This window comes from Coturnix japonica, chromosome 4, assembly GCF_001577835.2.
Source record: "Coturnix japonica isolate 7356 chromosome 4, Coturnix japonica 2.1, whole genome shotgun sequence".
NCBI lineage: Eukaryota > Metazoa > Chordata > Aves > Galliformes > Phasianidae > Coturnix > Coturnix japonica.
Window position 1 is genome coordinate 41,222,246 of NC_029519.1, and position 17,396 is coordinate 41,239,641.

Sequence of the window (17,396 nt, forward strand, 5' to 3'; positions counted from 1 at the left end):
GTGATAGAAGGCAGAAGTCTTGGAGTAATTGATTCTTTTCCAACAATGAACTGCTGCTTTCTGGGTGTTTGTTTGTTGCAAGCCTCACTTCATATTTTGGTATGGGTCTAGTAAGCAAAACTCTGTGCTCTGAGACCTGCAGAATTATGAATCAGTTACTTTATTACTAGAAAAATACCGAGATTCTCCCTATTAATTTTTCTAAGTTAACTTGCATTAATAAAAGAAGACAGAATTGAGCTGTTTCACAAACTACAGTTTGGTTTTTTTTAACCCCCTTTGTCATCTTAGGGGAATCTTTTTCCATCTTAATGTCTGTATTCCTGTTATGATAAACACAAAGGACAGTGCGCAAGTGTAAATGAGAAAGGTGGCTATTGCAGGGAGTCTTAACAGTTATATGCACTGCAAAAGACCCAAAGCTCCATCAGATGTTGATAGTCTTAGTATTGTTTCTGTTAATAGGAATGGTAAAATGGGGACATAAACACCAGCACGATTTGACATTTCAAAGTAAAAATGGCAAGATTGTTTTAAAAAGTTGTTAAAACATAAAATCACTCTTGTGCAAGCAACCAATCTGAGTGACCAGTCTGAGATTCCTATGTAGTGTGCATATTGAGATGTGATCTAAAGCTGTCTGAAACGTAAGGATTTCTCCTGGCTTCATAGGGCTCAAGGACATGCCCTTTGAAGAGCCATCACTTAAATATTATTTTCCCAGTTGTTGGATGACAGTCAGCGATTTATGTGCTAGATGGAACTTTGCCTAAGCTGGTCTCTCCGTAATAAAACGCTGTGACTGTGCTTGCAGACTGTGAGTGCTGTTGAAATTTCAGTACTTTTAAATATCTATGCATCCTCCACCACCACCATCCCCCTTCTAAAAAAACAACTTCTCTAAAAGACTGCACTTGTATCTCTAGTGAAGTATGTGTAAAGTGAGATTTTATTCCTGTAGCTATCAACACCTAGGAAAAGGTTCTAAAGGTTCTAAAAATGTCATATTGTTGTATCAATCAAATTTACCACAAAGATTTAACACAGTTGACAGTGACATACTAATATCAATTTTAGTAGATATTGAGAATAAATAGTTGAACTCCAATAAATAGTTGAAGTGACTGAGAACAAGAGAGCAGAAGAGATTAACCCATGTTTGAGTTCACCAGAAAGAGGCTGTTACCAATCTCATACAGTTATCGAGGTGTACAAATATAATGAACATGACTGTCATCATTTTGTAGTTTGAGAGAAATTGGGAGGATGGAGTCTTGTGAATTCTAGATGTACTGCTCTCCCAGCTGTGAGGCAGTGCAAGTGTGCTGAAAATCCAATTCTTTCTCCTTCTTGCTTTTATTATTTAGTAAATTGTTTTGCTGCTCTTCATTGTTCTTGCCTTTTTCATTTTGCAGCCTAACTGCCTTCTCATCTCTTCATTAATCAATATATGGACTCAGTTCCATTTCTACTTTGGCTGTACAATGATTTGTGTGTATTCATCACAATCTGTCCAGCAGGACATATCTGTACACACAGAGGTAAATCTTAGTGCAGTCTAGCATGAACAGTTCTGCAAGGAGTTCTCACTATGTTGTTTTATTTATTAGTAGGTATATTTTTGATTCCTGCCTGATTTTTTGAATACCAAGTCCTCTTAGCTGATGTCTGATTTGGCATACACTGTATCTTGAGAAATAAACTGATTTACCATTTTTAGGCAAATGTTACTTTACTCAGGAGTTTACTGTAAATAATTGTAAATGGAGCTGAGCTTGCTTTGCTCCAGAATTGGAGTGGCATTTAATGTGTTCTTCTTACTCCAGAAATCAGAATAATCAGGGATAAGTGATTTGGTTCTCATGGATGCTAATGGATTGAAGAGTTCCTCGCTAACCAATTGAGGAATAAATATGGTGGTGTTCTTTCACTCTTAGTAAAAGTAACCTTATGCTCTCTTGGTTTAATAGGCTGTGAAATCAGCAGTACAGGCCATTACTGTAGGAGGAGTGGGTACATCTCAATTCAAGACAATTATTCCCTTGGCAACTGCTCCGAATGTTCAGCAGATTCAGGTACCTGGAAGCAAGTTCCATTATGTCAGACTTGTTACCGCCACAACAGCCAGTAGTTCAACCCAGTCGGCCAGTCAGAATCCCAGTACGAATACACAGCCTCTCCAGCAGGGTAAGTGCTAGTGCTAATGTGTTACCTGAAGTTTTTCTTCATTTTCCTAGTTTGCCTTTTGAGGATTAAAATAGTCACTTAATAGAAATGTTTCCAAACTACCAGATGTACCGGTACCTTTTGTGGTAGCCCAGGTTTGTATGTGGAAAGAGTCCCTCTGTAACAAGTTGATCTGTTGGGCATGAACACCTGGAGCTATTTAAGTTGCTTTTGCTTGTATTACACCAATTTTGTGGATGACTTGTGGCAGGTCCCAGGTTTTCATGTTAAAGATGTGAAGCCATGGCAGTCCATACGTATCTTGGCAAAATGCTGCAGTGTTAAAATCCTACAGTATAAAATGTGTTGGAAGTGTCAAATTTCTCTACTGGTTTCCGTCCATGCTTTTTGAAGCTGCTATGGAATGAAGGTGTCAAAACAAGCTGTGGTTTTGTAGTTTCTTCTTGGCAGCAGGAAAGAGAGTCCAGAGGATCTCAGCATCTAAGCTGTTTTTTAAACCATTGCTATGAAATATGCATGTATGCTTCTGTAAATAACTGTTTACATAGTATCTAACACTTCCGTCCGAAAAGTACCTATGAGTTTGGTCAGTACTGCAAGTATGCAGAGATTAATTATCCCTACATTCTGTACGCATGAAAGTATTGAGGTTTCAACTGTGGACTGAGTGAATAATGTGTGTTGATCTGATGTTGTCTTGTTACCAGCAAAGCCAGTGGTGGTGAATGCAACCCCGGTGCGGATGTCTGTTCCCATAGTGCCAGCACAGACTGTGAAACAGGTAAGCTCAGCATAAGTACATGTTACTGACTTGTTTCAGGTGAAAGGAAAAGTCCAATTCCAGAACAGCCATGAAATGTTCTATTAATACAAATATATTCTGGAGGAATATTCTTTTTTCATGAAGTCTTACTTTGTTTCCAGGTGGTGCCCAAACCCATCAACCCAACTTCCCAGATAGTTACAACAAGTCAGCCCCAACAAAGACTAATTATGCCAGCCACTCCACTGCCACAGATACAGCCCAACCTCACTAACCTGCCCCCAGGCACTGTACTGGCACCAGCACCTGGCACAGGAAATGTTGGCTATGCAGTCCTTCCAGCTCAGTATGTTACACAGGTATGGTCTTAATCCAGAGATAAATAACAAAGCAGTGCTGTTATGGGACATACTGCTGTCCTTTTGAAAGTTCTTGCTCCTCAACAAGGGGTTAGTCATATTCTTTCTCAAAATCTAGTCAGTGTTGACAATTGAAAAGGAGAATAAATAAAACCTGCTGCTCAAGGCTGATTAGCCAGTCTGTTCTACCAGCCTGTGGCATCCCTGGTACCAGCTTTAATCTTTGGTTCCATTTTGGTTTTGTTAAAGCTATAGTTTGTCCTAAAAAAAGCAGTACTTGTGTCCTTCCTGTCCACTTCTCTTAAAGTAAATGATACCAACTTCTGCCAATCTCAAAGTCTGTGTTTACAAACATATTATTTTCAGAACAATATCTGGAAAGCTATTTATAAGAGTGTCTACAAATGCTATTAAGCATGCTTCAATTTCTTTCACGTTACCCTGTGCAATATATGTTACCTTTGTGTTTTGTTAGCTACAGCAATCATCATACGTATCTATAGCAAGCAACACTGGCTTCACTGGGACATCCAGTATCCAGTCCCAAGCACGGCTACCATTCAATGGGTGAGTATTTTACAAAGAGGGCTGGTGAGGGGAGGGGAGAGGGAAAAGACAACAACAAAACCACTGCATATAGTCTGCTGAACTTGCTGCTGCTTTCAGCGCTGTTGGCGTGGTGTTTTGGCTTTTTTTTCTTCAGAATTTTGTGTGGTTTCTAAAAAAATAAAGCATACTATGTTGATGTTACCACCTCTGACTAGAAAGAGATGCATCTAACGAACGGGTGAGCCAGTCTCTTAATCAAAGCCTTTCCAGCCCCCAGCTCATGTAGCAGAAAATTTACCTGAAGGTTCCCCTGGTGCTTGTTCCTCATCCTGCATCAGTTCCTGGGAACTAAAGACTATTTCTTGACATTGCTAGAAAGAAGTGCTTAGCAAAACAGGAGCATCAAGTTTAGCATGCACAAAAATCTAACTGAGCAGCAAAATGCAACTGAAACCTGAAAAGGATCCTAGCAGTAGGCTTAGGGTTCTTTTCAGTCTTGTATTTTTCTTCTGAAAATGATGAAAACAACAGCTGACATGGATTATTTTCACTGTGCTGAGCCAGCTGACTTAGTTGCTGTTGTTTTTGTGTTATTGTTTGCTGGAAGCTGTGTACACCAAGGTGCTTTTTGATGCTGCAACCAAAACTATGATGCAAACTAATCCCTAATCCAGCTGCAGCTATTCAGATGATTGGGTTTGATTTAATCTCCAGAAATGTGCAGAAATTGCTGGATAGGGATTGAATGAATCTCATCAAAAGAGATTAATGACACAAAATCCTAGTTTTTAAGAGCAGTTAAAGCTTACATTTGATATGAAATTCATCTTTAAACCCAAGGCAATATTTTGGCTTGCTTATCCATTGTTTCTGGATTTACTCTATCTTTATTTTGTTCCAGCTTGTGCAAAGGTAAAGATGTGATCCTGTTCTATGAACCTTTTTTGGACCTAGTCCTCTTATGGATAGGGATGTTCTAAGGAAGCTTTCTCTGCACATTGCAGTTAAGGTGCATCCTCTAGCTTTAAACCTCATTTCTACTAGAGACATGCAGACAAATTTACAGTGAATAAGCAGCTCTTTCTGAAATGGGAAAACACTATGTATAATGGTCACTTACTGTCAGTCAGAAACCTAACAGAAAGGGAACATGAAGGTTTGTTAGAGTTTGTAGTACAAGCCACTTACTTGAATTTAAATTAGGAAGAAACTGATCAAACTGTGTATAAATAGATGCTTTCTTTTTTTCTTTCTCTTTTTTCACCTATAGAATAATTCCTTCTGAATCTGCAAATCGGCCCCGGAAGCCTTGCAATTGTACAAAGTCTTTATGTTTGAAATTGTAAGTACTTCTGGTTATTTTTAATCCTTATTTTTGACACCGTATTTATCCCAAGAATCAAAATGTTTTTGTCTGTAAGAAATGTTACATCTATCTTGTAGCGTAGTTATTGTTGACGTTGATGGGGATGTTGCCATGCATGTGCCATTGTGCAGCTTATGTGAGCTGTATAGACCCTACCATATCATGAACTTCTAACCTTGCACCCTTGTGCATGATTGAGCCAGTTCTGCTCAGCAGTTGGAGTTGCATTTTTGCTGTCGGTGACGTTACATCCAACAGCATCATCAGTGGATGTCTGCTGTACTTCAGCAAATCCTGTGAATAATGGTACACAGTGTGAAGTTCTACAGCAAAATTGGGCTGTTTGGTTTGCTGTTTTTTTCCTGTTTTATTATGTTTCAGGAGGGGGAAACGGTGTTTGTTTTAAAGACTCAAATAGACAAGTGATTCTTAAGCAGTCTAAGACTTGGTCATCCTCTTGGTTGTTGTTTGTTTTTTTTTTTACTGTTCTATTTAGTGTTTGTAACAAGTTGATATAAAACATCTTAAGTTGTTTTGTTGCTTTTAACCTAAGCAGAGTCAGTATGCGGATTTCTGTACAATATCAGGAGGAAATATTAATCTGTGCTTCCATGAGTGCTATACAAAGAAGAAAAAAATCAGTGGTGTGTTTCTCAAAGGAAAATGATTCAATGGTTTCTGAACCTCCTTTAAGAAATGTTTAATTATTGCATTTTGGGTTTGTTTCCATGTAACAGACCCCACACTGTGTGTTGGGGTGTCCCCTGTACTTCCTAGTCTCAAAATTGTCTGCTTCACAGGTAGCAAGGTACACAGGAAGAGGTTTAGCTGTTCTGTTGATTACTCTTCAATTTGTTTTACAACATATCCACTTGTTGCCTTCATGGTGCCAAAATAGACATGCACTGGGAGAGTTAGTCCTGGGAGTGAGACTTATACCACTTGTTCATATGGGGCTTGGTACAAGATGTCCAAGACCTTTATTGGTGTGTTTGTGTCACCAGACTAGAAATGTCTGGTGCTGCCATTGGTACTACAACAAGGTAATGTCATGCTTGCTAATGCTTTCTCTGTCTTCTGTTTCAGGTATTGTGATTGCTTTGCAAATGGTGAATTCTGCAATAACTGCAACTGTACAAATTGTTATAACAACCTGGACCATGAAAATGATAGACAAAAAGCAATAAAGGTGAGAAGTCTTTTTTTCTTACTTTTGAGGTTGTTGAAGTGAACAGCATGTTCCATTCATATAAAATTTAGCATGTTTCTGAGTGGAATTGTGATGGGAAAACTGGCTGTGTAGCTTGCCTCCAAAGATAGCTGGGATAAAAGCAGCTTGTGCCTTCTGAAGTCTGATGGGTGTTTGGGTCTGCATTGACAGGCTTGCCTTGACAGAAACCCTGAAGCCTTCAAGCCCAAAATAGGGAAAGGAAAGGAAGGAGAGTCAGATCGGCGACACAGCAAAGGGTGTAACTGTAAGCGCTCGGGATGCCTCAAAAACTACTGTGAGTGTTATGAGGTAAGAAGCATTATGTCATCCTAAAGGCTTCGGCTTTTTCCATTTGGTGCTGCAACTTCACTGTTGGGCTTTGTCCCTTCCTCGTGCTGAAACTCTGCCATAATGATTTTGGTCTATTTTTCCTACTGATGGTTTACATCTAGAAAGCTGTATGCATTGCAGAGTTGTTCACTTCTGTCCTGAGCTTCAGTTAAAAACATGTGGCAACTCTGAACTCAGGCTTGGATTTGTCCTTTACTAAAGAGCAGTCTTTTCTAAAGGACTCCACAAATCCTACAGAAAGAAACATACAGCACCATGTCCCTAGGTGCTCTATTAGTTATTACAGTATTACACAGACACTCATCATGTCTGTTGAAGCCAAAGGGAAAAGCTTAATCAGACTGCTGATGCAACACAGTCTGTAGATGTGGAGATGGTAGCAGCCTGATCTCTCTAATAGTTTTAACTGCTCAATTCTATTGAAAACAGCAGATTGGGAAAGAAGGACATGAGTGGGAAACTGTTGATTTGCAGCAGATCCAAGCATAAATTCTGGAAAGGCATCTCACTTCAGTAAGAGAATTTGAAGAGAAGACAGGGTTTCTTTTAGTGGCTAATTAATAAGACACTAAGACAAAATGACATTTCTTCCATGGTTTGTCATAAAGAATGTCTTAAGTTGTGATGGGTTTCTCATCTTCTCTTTGTTTCTTTCAGGCAAAAATCATGTGTTCCTCCATATGCAAATGTGTTGGCTGTAAAAATTTTGAAGAAAGCCCAGAGCGAAAGACATTGATGCACTTAGCAGATGCTGCAGAAGTTAGGGTCCAGCAGCAGACAGCAGCGAAGACAAAGTTATCTTCCCAGATCTCAGATCTTCTAACAAGGCCAACTCCAGCACTCAGCAGCGGTGGAGGGAAGTAAGTTAACGCAGTCCTCCATTTTGCTTGACTCTAATGTACTTTTTCGGATGCGTGTGGCATGTATGTTCCTGTTATCTTTGAATGTTATCTGCATAAGCTGTGGGACCAGGAGTACACAGGTGACTGGAGTCACTTGTCTTCTGTGAAATCTAGTGTGTGCGAAGCATAGCCGTATTCAGACATGTAACTGAGCATTGGTTTTTTGTGGTTAGTGTACGCTGCTAGAAAACAAGAAATGCCCATCCCTTTACTGAGTGTGAATAAACCTCAGGCTGCCCATTTAGTAAAAGCTGGATTATTTTTCTGTGTACCTGGGCATTTCAAAATCTGTTTTGCAATGTACCTCAATGACAGCGAACACAAAGCAGAAATTGCCTGCCTGTGTATTTGACTGAGGCTGTGGCTTATTTGTTGCCTGTTGGAGTGAGTGGATGTTCTGTTTTGTTTTTTTCAGGCTGCCCTTCACGTTTGTAACCAAGGAGGTAGCCGATGCAACCTGTGAATGCCTTCTGGCTCAGGCAGAGCAAGCTGAGAAGATGGGCAAGTCGAAAGCAGCTGCGGAGCGCATGATCCTGGAGGAGTTTGGACGCTGTTTGATGAGAGTTATTAACTCTGCAGGGAAGTCCAAAAGTGACCCTTGTGCCATGAACTGCTGACGCGTGCACATGAGCCACAGTGAAGCAAACTGAACAGAACACTTAAGGCACAGGGACACTTTGATTTGGAATAGAGGATTTAGTAACACTTGCTAATTTGGTGCTTGTTTTAATTGACTTGCAGAAGATTAAACAAGAAAATATTTTATAACGAGATTTAGAGCCTTTTAAGTCTTAGCTAAATTCTCTTCTACATAAGATGACTCCTAAAAGACATTTTTTCTTCCTGATGTACAGCTTTTAACTTGGGTTTCTTAAAAGAAAAAAAAAGAGTAGGTGTTTTCTTCCCTTTCCCCAAAAATAACTGCCTGAAGGGCATATATAAATTATTATAATATATTATTTACCGTACATAGAGTTGTGTTGCTTTGTGCAGGAAAACATGTGATAACAAGAGAGATATTTTGGCAACAGGCCCACAGTGAAGAGCATCTGTGTATCGAAGTCACTTCTGAAAGAAAACGTGTAAAAATCAGCATCTAAATGGAAGGTAGTACCTACACTCAGGACCTGACTCAGCATAATCCTTTAGTGATCAGAACAGTGTGAAATACACAGGCAAGTATGCAGTGGATGCTTGCAGGTTTATTGGTTTATTGTCAACAAGTGTTTGGGAGCCTCACTAGAGAGGGCCCTAAGGAATTCTGAGGTACTGGAATAAATGGAAATTTTTATATATAATCATGGATGAGGGTTCAATGTTTGTTTTTGTTTGTTCATTTGTTTTAACAGAACTCAGAGGCTAAGATAGTGGTCTGCTCTTAACAGTGAGGAAGAACAGCCATGCTGCAATGCTACTCTGTCTGCCTATGCAGCAGGAAGATGCTGTTGCTTGGGTGAAGCTTGGTGTTCAGAGCTCTGCAGCAGCTCAGTCCTGCTCTGCAGGTAGTGCTGTGCAGGTTTTTGTGTTTTCTAGGATTAAGCTGTTTCCATAGGAAGGTGTTTGAGCCTGAGAAGCTGAGAGTCAGTGGAGACAAGAGCGCTACAGTTGTCTTAATGAGGACTCAGGACAATCTGAATCTGAACTGCAAATGCAGGTGGAGATGTTGCATTCAGCCTGGTTGGGGGTCTTCGTGGTGCTACTTTTTGCAATTGTGGTGGTTTATTTGGCTTTAAAGGGTTTTGTGTTTGGGTTTGTTGGGTTTTATTGAGGGATGTTTAGAATGATGGAGAGCACAATGATCAGCGAGGATGCTGCAGAATCAAGATTGCTGCTAAAACAGATGTATGGATCCTTTGGCTCAAAATCAAGAAGGAAAGGGAGAAAAGTGTACCAACAAAACACACATCAACATAGAGCTGTATGTAGAATGGGGCAGGAGAATTTTCCAGCATTTGTTACAGGCAGTCTCAGATCACTTTTTTTGGTAGTGGAACATATTTGCAAAATCGGTCTCTTAGGTTACTTACTAATGTGAATGTCAATAACCATGTTTAATCGCAGGCATTTTTAATAACTCTTTCTGTTCCCTGAACGATGTAGCTAGGTTTTTCCAAAAAGGATTTTGTACTCTTCATGTAAATCTGTAAACACGGAGATGCAGCAGAGCTCTTCCTCCAGGTTTTCTAGCAGAGCCAAGCTGGGAAAGTAGCAGCAGAACCAAATGCCGACATGTGCGTGTGATGGCAAAAAGATGGAAGGAGGCTTCTGCTCCCAGCCTTCACTCTGTGCTCCTGTGTGCTGAGCTTAAGGCCCTTTCTCTTCCATGCTTTCCTGGTGTACCCCCTAGAATGGCTTGCGGACACAAAGGACTTAGAAGGTGACCAGCAGCAATGGAAGGCCCAGCAGGTCACTGTTGGAGACCAGGTCTGGATGCTGGTCACTATCAGAAAGGCTCTGTCTGGTAGTTACATCTCCCTGAGCGTAAACCGCAAGTATATTAATGCAAATCTCTGAAAAGGGAATCCATCCATCTCTTCTGTAAGTAAACGTCTGTTTTGTTTCTTTCCGTAATTAAGACTTGAGTTTATTAAGTCAGTACAATAACTTCTTACATGTACAAGGGCTGCTCTGAAAGTAATGCCTCCTATTTTATTACACTACCCCACAGCAGCAGATGCAGATGGTGGTGGTGTGGCAGGAGAGGTTGAACCTTCCTGCCAACAGTCTGTTGGTACAGTCTGACAGAAGGGTGCCTGACATGCAGGTACACATGAGGCAAAGGTGCGTCACTGAATTCCTCCATGCAGAAAAAGTGGCACCCATTGACATTCACCAACTTTTGCTGAATGTTGATGGAGACCAAGCAGGGGGATGTGAGTACAGTGAGGCGGTGGTTGTGCATTTTAACAGTAGCAACAGTCAGTCACCTTTGGTGGTTCACATTTTTACAAGCATTGCATACAGACTCTCATTCACTGCTGGTGAAAATGTGTAGTGGCTGACTGAAAAAGAGTGTTTAAGCTGAGAATTTGCTCTATCAAACAGTGTCATTGTGCTCTTTGTTGTAGTTTCTGTGGAAATAAATAAGAGGCATTACTTTCAGAGCAACCTACATAGTGCAGATACTCAGTTTACTTCTAGTGACCTAATGTAGTATGTCAGTAAGATTTGTATAAATGTAAATTAGTGTAATTGAATAAAGTAATAACTACTTGCATTATTTTTCAAACAGATTGCAATATGCCTTCTTTTGTTTAGACTCCGATCCATGTTAATTTTGTATATATTATGTGTCTTTCTCTAAATTGCACCTTTTGTGATGTGTATTTATATACAGTGTGCAGAAACTTGTGAAATTTAGATGACAGTTGTAATTATGTATGATGGCATTGCTTGAGAATATTTTGCTTCTAAAGACTTTGGAGGTGCAATCAAAAGCTCTTAGTTTTTCAACTTCGTTTTGAGCAAGCTTTCTCCAATATTAAGCTGGGGTTCTTCTCTTCCCTGTTCACCGGTGTAATATGTACGAATTGGGTTTTGTACTTCCTTAGCCATTTGCATCAAACTGCTGGACGAGATTGACAAACTCATGCGGTCATGTGAAAATAATCGGGAACGGGACAAGGGTTCATTTTGTAGCTCTGTTTACATCTGAAAGTAGAAAAACTAAATTTATATTTACGAGACCTATTCAAAGAATACACTTTTCTATATTGTAAAAAATAAAAGTCGGATAAATCACAAAGAAAATAAACATTTATACTATTCTGTAAATGTTTAGTACTGCCTTGGCTTTCGAATATACCATTGAATCCTACCAGGGATTTAACCATTGGTTATTAGTGTTCGTTTGCACCTTGCCATGCATGGCATGTGACAATCACAGAATCACAGAATTGTAGGGGTTGGAAGGGACCTCTAGAGGACATCGAGTCCAACCCCCATGCATGCTGACAATGCTGCTGATGTTCTGGCTCTTGGCACTGTGAGGTGGTATCAGGCCGCAGGAGCAGCCCTGGAGATGTGGCAGCAGCTCCAGTGAGCGTAGATTGTCAGCATCTGCAGGAGGGGTGAAAACGGAGGATGAAAGTAAACACAATTTCACGTGATAATGCATTAACTTGAAAATATATGTGATGGCAAGGATGCAGTAGGAGACTGAGAAGAAATTATTATATCCAAGTGATCTGGGTGAGTTTGTGAGGACTCCAGAAGTGCAGAGCGCTGGCACAAGTGTGGGTGCTTCAGAGATGGTGAACATCTGCATAGGGAAATATTGCTGAGAGGCTATGAACAGGCACAGTAGGGAAAATGCCCTGTCGATAACCACAGCATTACAATACTGAGCAGTTCCTGGGGTGTGAGAACAGCCAAAAGCATTTCTGGTGGGCAACAGCTGGCCCTATATTTTTGGAAATGAATGTTTAATTGGTACAGGACTCCTATAGGAACTGTCAAGCTTTCTTTGAATATCAGATGGCTTTCTTAGCTTTGCAAACTGCAACTTGTTTTTCTTTCTTTCTTTGTTTTCTAATAACGTACTTCTGGCTCAAGCCTAATTCTGTTGAACCCTGGGAAACTTCAGCAGTGTTTTGAAACCTCTTTCATCAGTACTGAAGTGATGTGCAGGACAGATGAACTGTGCTGGTCACGGGTACCACTGGAGGTAAGAGCCTCTCGCACATCTTTTGTCTACGAGCATCCCCTTGGGGAGGAGGCTCATTCTGCATCAAGCAAGACAGACTCGCTCTGATGTAAACAGGAAGTGGTAGCAGGCATCTATCCAGCCAAAAAATGTGCAGCAAGGAAGCACCAGCTCCCTTATGACTCATCTTGTGGCTGGAGGTTGAGGCGGGCGGTGCAAATGTTGTAGCTCACTGTGCTGCAGTGACTGAGGGGAACTCGTGGGGCCATGTATGGTACCTGATACGCGCTCCTTGCTGCATCATGCATGTACATGGATGCGTGGTGCTCCTGCACAAGTGATGAAGTAGTGCTGCCCTTGTGCCTTGAATGATAACAGTGTTTGCTTCATGTCCATTACCTCAATTGCAAGACACGTGGGTTTAGCTCTGCAGTTGCTGTAGTCCCTTCTTCACCAATTTCTAGACTTAAACAGCTTGCATGCTTGGATCATTGCATCTATGTACAACTCAAGTCCCATATTGTTTCCATATGATTTATTTCCATTATTAAGCATTTTCCCTTTTTAAGTCTCTTAGTTCCAGCTTATTTTATCACAGGCCTAATAGTAAAATCAAGTTAGCAGCACACCGATCCCCTGCACTCTGCAACTATAGATGTATCCCCCCCTCCTAGCAAGAGCACTCACAGCACTTTGCTAGCCATTATCAGGAGCAGACACCACGCTGTCCCTTGCCACCTCCCCCAGGCATTTTAAGCAACTGCTCCCTATCCTGATTGGCTCTGAGTTGCATGAAATACTTGGCTGCTTCACACGGTTGCTAGATGGACTTCCTTGCTTTGCTTGCTCAGACTGGGGTCAGACCATTCACAGTGTCCCAAGTCATCACCAGTTTTTGCCTGGCAAATCATGGGAAGACACCATGTGGTTAGCTGGCACCTCTTGCATGGATCTGGCCATAACAGACTCAGTGGAAGACAGCAATAAATATTCATGACCTTGCATGGGTTTGGCTTGACCAGCAGCTACCCGGCTATGATAGGAGCAAATGCTTTCCTTTCACTCTCTTTAATCTGTGCCTGCCACAGTAGTAACTTAAGTTCAGTTTTTGGGCTTGGTTTGTTCTGATATTTAAATAACATTCTGCTATTCTCTTCACTAAGATTGTGTAATGATTGTCAATGTGCAATCCTCCCTCAAATAAATGCTCAGAAAGGGTGGGGAAGAGGTGATTTTGTCCCAGAAGCTCATGGAAAATGTTCTGTTCTAGAGACAAATACTGTAGCTTGGAGTTCTTGTTGTCATCTCCTAATTGTCCATGCCTGCTCAGGACTCGTTCAGAAATGTGTGCTACATGGTGCACACTTGCTGAGGGCAGGCTTAGTCTGTGTAACTTCTTGATGTAGAGCACCGCTCCACACCTTAGTCTGCTCCCATCTGACTCAAAGAGGGATGCAACACAAGCCTCACATCGCAAGCTGGAGGCTAATTGCTCAGCAACTAAGCCTGCAGCAAAGGTGATGCTCTGCTTGTGCAGCGATAGGTCTGTAAGTGCATTGCTCAGGGGAAAGTCACACAAAAGAAGGCCAGCACGACAAGGGAGCTCTGCTGCCGGCATACTCTCACGAGCTGGGTTATACTGAGAACAAATGCTGCCAAGGGTAAGGTCTGTCCTGTGAGGCAGGGACGGGTCCAAGCTGCTGATACTTGCTGTGCTGTGCGGAGTGTCTGGCGCCAGGCTGCAGCCAGCCAGTACTTTGCGGTAGGCAGCCTGAAACATGGCACAGGTGGGGCTCCTGCTGCCAGCACTGCAGGCTTGCCGGAGGGACCAGAGAAACCACTCCAGTGGGTCGAGGCTGAAGGCGGAGGTCAGGAAGTGGTGGGAAGGAGCACCCTCTTGAAGCACAGGGTTGCTGTAAAGCCATTTGAGGCTCTCAGCATTCAGCAAGAAACTCAGAAAACCCAGTCTGCGTTTGCTCTTAATAATGTATCTCCCTGTAGAGTCTGTTAAGGAAACAAAGAAGCTCTTGGCCTCCTGGAAGAGGGGGCTGATTCTGTTGTAATTTGCAGCTAGCAGGGGGCCCTTCAGTGCACTGCCATACGGGCCTCTGCCATGAAATACATCGCACAGACGGCTCATTGTACGCAGAAACTTGACAGTACCACCGCAGTTCTGGAATGAGGCCAGGCCCAGCTTCTGGAGGTGCTCCAGTGCATCAGCAACACCCTCACTGAACAACGGGGTGGCAAGGTTGACCTTCAGCTGGTAAGTCTCTTCACTCACTGGATGCCCTGACCTGGGCCTTAACAGCTTTTCCTCCTGTAAAGTTGCTAGCTCCACCACATGATGCCAATGCACAGTGTCACCAAGCCACTGTATCTTCTGGAAGTACTGCAGCGTGTTCCTAATCAACCGGAGAGCATAACAAACATCAAAGAAGAAAGCGATGCAGTGAGCAGAGCTGGGCGGGTGGTGGAAAGTGCAGCGGATCCTTTTGGGGTTGAGCCTGACCCCCAGAGCTCTTGCGGTCTCAGCCCCGTACGCAGTGGCACCCGACGTCACGGCCAGCACTGTGACACCGATGTTGTTGAGCTTACTGATGGCCTGACGGAGCAGCTGAGCCAGCAAGGAACCAGTCACGCTGCTCACAAAGAAGTAGCCAAGGGGAGCCCTCCAAGGGCTTGAGATACCGGCTGCCATGATAACGACCACTTCTGAGGCCAGCGGAGCTTCATCAGCATCAAGGCTGCCTGCTCCCAAGTCAATAAAGCCAGTCAGACGCTGGGTCTGCCGGTCCCACTCCTGGCACTTCTGCAGAGACATTTCCCGTACCATCAGGGCACAGTGGCAGTAGGCCTGTTCCCCTCTCTCCACCTTTTCTTGAAGCTGGAGGAACATATCATTGCAGAAGCCTGGAGCGGCAGCATTGTTAGACAGCCAGCTGCGGGGGGGGAAAGAGCATGTCGTTAGGGAACGTGCTTCGGAGAAAACTGAAGCAACAGCCACCACATTATAACAACTGTCAGGCATGCAAGTGGAGATTAGGACAACAGAAAAAGGAAACTGAGCAGAGTACAAAGGAGCACTGCAGTGGCCCAGCAAAGCCAGGCTCCTCTCCACAAAGGTTTTATCCTGCAACCCTTAATCTGGTTGAGAAGATTTTGGAGCTTAATCCTACTCAGTCCATCATGTCCCCTGGCCTCCATTAAGGCAGGGTCTGTGGAGATGCCAGTGACTTTCTTCAACTTTTATGCTGTGCACTGTTACTTCACTCCTTGCTAATGCCTCTGGCAGCACTGCAGGTTATGGATTCTCAGCCCACGCTCTTAGTCGTTATGCAACTCGGTTGTATGTTTTGGAAGCATCTGATTCTAATTTATGGGAGACACTTCCAAATACTCAGCTACTTCCCTCAATCCTCATGCGGCAAGGTAAGAAAACACACGCCTCCAGCCTGTCTGCTTGGTGCACTCCTTCCCTTCCTCGAGTTTTCTTCATGTCTCTTCCTTCTTCCAAAAACTACTTCCCAGTTTTTTATGTTAAAGGTTTTTGCTCCCTGTGGACACAGCCCTGTCCAACTCTCTCTGGGCTGTTGGTGCAGTTCAGCAGGTGCTCGCTTAGCTCTTGTTTCTATTTAAGGGCCATTACTCACAGTTCTCTTCCTGCCTATAAGTGGCAAATTCCTCCCTTCTCTCATGTCTACGCTCTGACTTCTAAGAGCACGGACCGAAGACTATTTCTGCGCCTGTGTGTCTAAGTGGGGTCACAGGACCTCAGCCTCTTTGTGCTCCTTTGTTTCTGCTGCATCACATACATCCCTCGCAGCACCTGAGGTCCTTAAATTAAGCCAGTCACACGGATACAGGTGGGAGAACGCTTTGGAGCTCAGCGTGTCCCCTGCAATTGCTCACGCAGGGGGTGTGCTGCAAACACATGCAGAAGGGCTGGGGGCAGACTTGCTTGGTCAGGCTGGCAGGATGCGGCAAGGGGAAGACCTTCCTCAGCTGCTCGTAGGCGGCGCGGTGGCGGAGGTGCAGCAGGCAGGCGAACCGTCTCATGGCAGGGCAGTACTCGGCGGGCCGCCTCCAGTGCTGTGCGGCGCGGGGCAGATCTGCTCACAAACACAACACCGAGAGATCGGGCAGCAAAGAGGTGGTTAGGAGGGGGTGGGGGGCGGCGGGGTCGGGCCCTACCTGGAAACAACGCCCGCAGCACCCGCAGCGCGGCCCGCGGCAACCCGTGGCGCGCCGCCAGCTCAGGGACGGGCCCGCGGAGGCGGCGGGTGGCGGCGGAGGGCGATGCCGGGCCGGCCCCGCTGCGGCTGTACGTGTGGTCCTGGCTCCGCGGCGCGCAACGCAGCGGCACCTTCCGCGGGTGGCCGCGGGGCGGCTCCTAGGGCGGAACGGCGGCCGTTAGGCGCGGCTGGAGGTCGGAGCGGCAACGGGAGCCGATACGACCCCCCGTCCGTCACGTACCGGCTGGGGGAAGCGGGACGGCACGGCTCCACGCCGCAGCTTGCGCCGCAGCCCGTAGCGCTCGAAGTCGGCCTCGGCGAAGTGCCGCGAGCACAGGATGGCGCCGGGACCGGGCAGCCACAAACGGCGGCTGCGGGGGTCCACGCGGTTCACGGCGCGGATCCACTGGAGGCGCTGTGCGGCGTCCACAGGGAACCTGCGGTATGGAGGAAAGGGCTGGGTAGGGCGGAATGGGGTCGGTAGGGCGGAATGGGGTCGGTAGGGCGGATAGGGCTGGGTAGGGCCGAAAGGGGTCGGTAGGGCGGAATGGGGTGGGTCTGGCGGTAGGGCTGTGTAAGGCGCCGTGCCGCCCGCTGCGCGGTCACTGACTGGTGGAAGGAGATGCCCCGCTCCCGGCTCCGCCCGTTGTCGCGCGCGCTGCATCCCAGCGCCGAGCAGCTCCGCGTCATGGCGTCCTCACCGCGCGCCGCCGCCCCGCGCTCATTGGCCGTCTCTTCCCGCCCGCCCTCCCGTTCTGCGTCTCTATTGGCTCTCCGGCTTGTCCCCCGGAAGTAGAATTAGAGCGGCTGCCCCGCACTTCCGCCTCGG

At 44.6% G+C, this 17,396-nt stretch overlaps 2 protein-coding genes across 5 annotated transcripts in view; one reads left to right on the top strand and one right to left on the bottom strand.

Annotated features, from left to right (window-relative positions):
* Positions 1-11,461, top strand: part of LIN54 (lin-54 DREAM MuvB core complex component) — a 38,026-nt gene extending 26,565 nt beyond the window's left edge. For 2 of the 3 annotated variants that reach the window (XM_015861562.2, XM_015861564.2), the window contains 9 exons: positions 1,971-2,187; positions 2,895-2,968; positions 3,112-3,309; positions 3,785-3,876; positions 5,129-5,200; positions 6,311-6,413; positions 6,606-6,743; positions 7,443-7,645; positions 8,103-11,461. In XM_015861562.2, the coding sequence (XP_015717048.1) occupies positions 1,971-2,187; positions 2,895-2,968; positions 3,112-3,309; positions 3,785-3,876; positions 5,129-5,200; positions 6,311-6,413; positions 6,606-6,743; positions 7,443-7,645; positions 8,103-8,304 (1,299 nt within the window). In that variant the 3' untranslated portion in view covers positions 8,305-11,461. The remainder of the gene's footprint in view (positions 1-1,970; positions 2,188-2,894; positions 2,969-3,111; positions 3,310-3,784; positions 3,877-5,128; positions 5,201-6,310; positions 6,414-6,605; positions 6,744-7,442; positions 7,646-8,102) is intronic. The other variant, XM_015861563.2, reaches the window with a different exon arrangement.
* A 1,389-nt stretch (positions 11,462-12,850) lies between these two features.
* THAP9 (THAP domain containing 9) lies at positions 12,851-17,313 on the bottom strand. Of its 2 annotated transcripts, XM_015861561.2 has the most exons (5): positions 17,178-17,313; positions 16,809-17,004; positions 16,527-16,725; positions 16,294-16,444; positions 12,851-15,274 (listed from the first exon to the last, which is right to left on the bottom strand). In XM_015861561.2, the coding sequence occupies exons 1-5, from the start codon at positions 17,255-17,257 to the stop codon at positions 13,366-13,368; spliced, it is 2,535 nt and encodes an 844-aa protein (XP_015717047.1). In that variant the 5' UTR covers positions 17,258-17,313; the 3' UTR covers positions 12,851-13,365. The 2 variants fall into 2 exon arrangements, with proteins under 2 accessions (XP_015717047.1, XP_015717046.1); XM_015861560.2 differs by having other exon boundaries at positions 16,809-17,294.
* Positions 17,314-17,396: the final 83 nt, after the last annotated feature.